Genomic DNA, 4,354 nt, shown 5'->3' on the forward strand with positions numbered 1-4,354 from the left:
ACACACACACACACACACACACACACACACACACACACACACACACACACACACACACACACACACACACACACACACACACACACACACACACACACACACACACACACACACACACACACAGGCGGCGCTAGGGGGGTGCTTGCAGGTGCTTTAGCACCTCCAAGTAATGTTCACACTTGTGATGCAATTAGCCCGATTCACGGCCCGCCCACTCAGCATCCCCCCGGTGCTGAAGTCACGTTTTGAAGGGTAAACCCTGCTAAAAGCCCATAGAGTTAACACAGAAATCACACATTTAATGCAATTTCTGAATAGTAAAGAATAAAATACGGCTAGCATGATCAAGAACACAAGATAGTAAAAGGCACAAAGCATTATAATTTACTTTACCGTTCGAAATAATGATTTGTTGGCTTTAAGTCCAGCTATTTCTGTATTAATTTTCCCTTCAAAACTGACGTCAGCACCAGAAAGTTGCTGAGAAATTTGCTGAGTGGGCGGGCCGTGAATAGGGTAATAATAGTACACTAGGTTGTTTTTCTTTTTTTGGTTGTTTAACAGAATAGCAGATTTTGCACTGCGGCACAATATATTTGGGCTTTTTGGAGCCCAGTAAAAAAAAATAAAGATAAATAAAATAAAGACTTTCTTAAAGATGCCGTTGTTGGTCCCTCTAACTACATAATGTGCATGGTTTTGTGTTTGTTTAGGCTCTTATACTGTATATACATTGGTATGTTATATCCACAACTACTTAGCACCTCCATCAATAGCCAAGCTCCCTTCCAGCACCCCCATTAAAAATTGCCTGGAGCCGCCACTGCACACACACACACACACACACACACACACACACACACACACACACACACACACACACACACACACACACACACACACACACACACAAAGGTAAAACATCAGTATTTGTTTGTTTATTTGGATCCCCATTCTCTTTTTGGATTTTAGTTGCATTGGTTTCCTTTGATGAGGAAGAAGGTTCCCATGGCAACCCCCAGCATTCCCAGGGTCAGCCCCACTCCACAGAACACATCTGGACCCATGCTGGGTGGAGCTGGAAGGTCATGGTCCACATCTGGAGAGAAACACACACACACACACACACACACACACACACACACACACACACACACACACACACACACACACACACACACACACACACACACACACACACACACACACACACGCACAAACAGCTTTCATTACCAGTAAGACTCCCTAATCCCTAAAGCGACCATCAGGTCGCAGCGTGATTTTAGGGAAAAATGTGTAGGAGAAGCAGTGTCCAAAAATTTGTTTTTAAAAATCGGCCTGATGGTGGCACTATATGGGACAGATCCATGTTGATGACATGAGTGTAGACATACTGTTTGCCGATTTGCGTGAATTTAGGGCAAGATTTGCAGGAGTAGTGTCCAAAAATGTGTTTTAAAAAATCAGCCTGAAGGTGGCGCTAAATGGGACAGATCCATGTTGATGACATGAGTGTAGAACAAGTGTGTGCCGATTTGCTTTATTTTAGGGCAACATTTTTAGGAGCAGTGTCCAGAAATGTGTTTTGCAAGAATCGGCCTCATGGTGGCGCTAGAAGAGGGCCATGTGAGAATTGAAGGGTGGCGGTAGTGGTTTGGCAGGCAAGGAGTGTGTGTGCAAAATTTGGCATGGATCGGGGCCACGGTTGCGGAGATATGAGCAGGGCAAAAGTGTGACGTGTGACGTGTGACAGACAGACGGAGTGACTGACGGACTGACGGACAGCTGGTCGAGGTTTTGATAGTAACAGCGACCTGACGGTCGCAATTAATTTAAAAATGTGTTCACCCTCCTATATAATAATTATCCAATTTAATTCTCCAAATGTCTTATTCTTATTCTTTGTACCTCCTGTAGACAGAGTATACTGTAATTGTGCAGATCTTACCCCACATCCTGGTGTCAGGTGCAGGCAGTGACTGGTGGTTGACTGTACAGCTGTAGATGTCTCCCTGCTCTGGTGTGAACTTCACACTGGAGAACTGGTAGAAGGTTCCATCATCTTTGAGGTATGGGACGGTGGTGGTGATGTCAGAGGTCAGGTTGAGGTTGTTCCTGGTCCATGTGATGGTCACTGGTGCAGGATAGAAACCAGTCACATGACAGATGAGAACGTTGGACACTCCCACTTCAACAGGGCGTTTGGTGAAGATCATGGAGTCAGGAGCTTCTGTAAACACATTAAATACACAACACAATACTGTACACACCATAAAATACACAAACACAATACTGTACACACTAGTGATGCGCGGATCGACCCGGTGCCCCCACCCGCCCGCCAACCCGCCCGCATGCGGGTGGGTGGGTCAAGGTTTTCAGACTCCATTGGCGGGCGGCGGGCGGGCGGGTTATCACCACTCATGTGCAAAAAATAAATAAGAATAATCACCTGTTCTTATTTGCCTTTTATTCTTAATAAGAGTAGGCCTATAAGAATAAGAATACCAGTAAGACTCCCTAATCGGGAGATAAGCGACCGTCAGGTCGCAGCGTGATTTTAGGGCAAAATGTGTAGGAGCAGTGTCCAAAAATGTGGTTGAAAAAAATCGGCCTGATGGTGGCGCTGAGTGTAGACATAGTGTGTACCGATTTGTGTGATTTTAGGGCAAAATCTGTAGGAGCAGTGTCCAAAAATGTGTTTGAAAAAATCGGCCTGAAGGTGGCGCTATATGGGACAGATCCATGTTGATGACATGAGTGTCGACATACTGTGTAGCGATTTGCGTGATTTTAGGGCAAAAATTGTAGGAGCAGTGTCCAAAAATGTGTTTTGCAAGAATCAGCCACATGGTGGCGCTAGAAGAGGGCCATGTGAGAAATGAGGGGTGGGGTCTCCGCGCCGCCGAGGCGGACGAATAGGTACCGGCCCCGGCTCTCCCGGTCGCTCCTAGCCCGAGTTACGGCATTTTATGTGCGCTGCAGTGGCAGGGGGTCCTCCACTGGGGGCGCCACCACTTTTGCATCTGTTTTGGAGCACCAGGAGTCGGTGGTCCCCGGGAATTCCCCGTGAGCAGCCCCGTTGGGGTGGTCATTTGGTCATTTTTGCACATTTGGTCATTTTTTACATCTGGGGGTCCCCCAGGGACCTGGGGGTCCCTGGAGCTCCGGGGGTCCTTGGAGGTTGTAGTTTGGCAGGCAAGGAGTGTGTGTGCAAAATCTGGCATGGATCGGGGCAACGGTTGCAGAGATATGAGCAGGGCAATAGTGTGACGTGTGAGGTGTGACAGACAGATGGACGGACTGACTGACTGACTCACAGTTTGTGGAGGTTTTGATAGTAAGTGCGACCTGACGGTCGCAACAAACACACATGCTGTACACACCATAAAATACACAAACACGCATGCTGTACACACCATAAAATACACAAACACACATACTGTACACACCATAAAATACACAAACACACAGAGATGGTACATACTGTACTAAGGCTGGGCAATAGGAAAACCTTTGATATTCGATAATGTTGTTGAATATCTTGATATCGATATCGGTTTTATTGAAATAACCACACCTGGTTACAGATGGACTGCTTTTGTTGCATGTGCTACGTGCATGCATAGTGTGTCTGTTAATTCATTTGACACATACACCAATACCTCATTTCAAGCCTCTTCGTCGATATGTAGGCCTATATCTTGCATGTTGATACCTAATATCGATATATTTTTTACACACCATAAAAAAATACACAAACACTAGACATTAGATACTGTACACACTACACACACTATCTAGACCCTGAATCAGCTACACACCACACAACACAACAGGACAGATACTGATCTGATGTACATCTGGACAGACAGACAGACAGACAGACAGACGTACTGTATGCACGCACACTATTGCATGTGTACTGTACAGTATGTGACAAAAAGGCATATTGATGTTTACACTTTCATTTTTAAACAAACTATATTTAGAAAACTCAACATTAAAACTTTATTTATAATGTTTTAGTATTTCTATAAACCTGGTTCCAGTGTCAGGTCCTCTCTGGAGCGGGTGATCTTCAGGTTGTTTCTGCAGAGGCCCAGCTGACCCTCAGCTGCTGGATAAGCATCTGGTTCATAGGTGGTGTGATCTATGAAGTCAGGCTGAGGCTCCACCCACTTCCTCTTGGTGTAGTCTGCATAACCCTTCACCTCTCCATCCAGACCATACACCAACTCTCCATCTGAGTCTGAACAACACACTACCGCAAGATCCTCATGGAACACTGGGAATGAAACACATATAAACATGTATTTATAGACTAACTTCTTCAAAGGGACGATGACCAATC

General features: G+C 45.5%; 1 protein-coding gene across 1 annotated transcript in view; it reads right to left on the reverse strand.

The window, feature by feature from the left end:
• Positions 1 to 243: 243 nt before the first annotated feature.
• Positions 244 to 4,354, reverse strand: part of LOC308302824 (H-2 class II histocompatibility antigen, A-R alpha chain-like) — a 4,866-nt gene continuing 755 nt past the window's right edge. Inside the window, exons 2-4 of the mRNA XM_080747124.1 lie at positions 4,043 to 4,288; positions 1,949 to 2,230; positions 244 to 1,099 (exon numbers count right to left, since the gene is read on the reverse strand). Coding sequence (XP_080603250.1) covers positions 969 to 1,099; positions 1,949 to 2,230; positions 4,043 to 4,288 — 659 coding nt within the window. The 3' untranslated portion in view covers positions 244 to 968. The remainder of the gene's footprint in view (positions 1,100 to 1,948; positions 2,231 to 4,042; positions 4,289 to 4,354) is intronic.

The sequence above is a fragment of the Nannobrachium achirus genome (assembly GCF_963921795.1).
Source record: "Nannobrachium achirus genome assembly, chromosome: 18".
NCBI classification, from domain to species: domain Eukaryota; kingdom Metazoa; phylum Chordata; class Actinopteri; order Myctophiformes; family Myctophidae; genus Nannobrachium; species Nannobrachium achirus.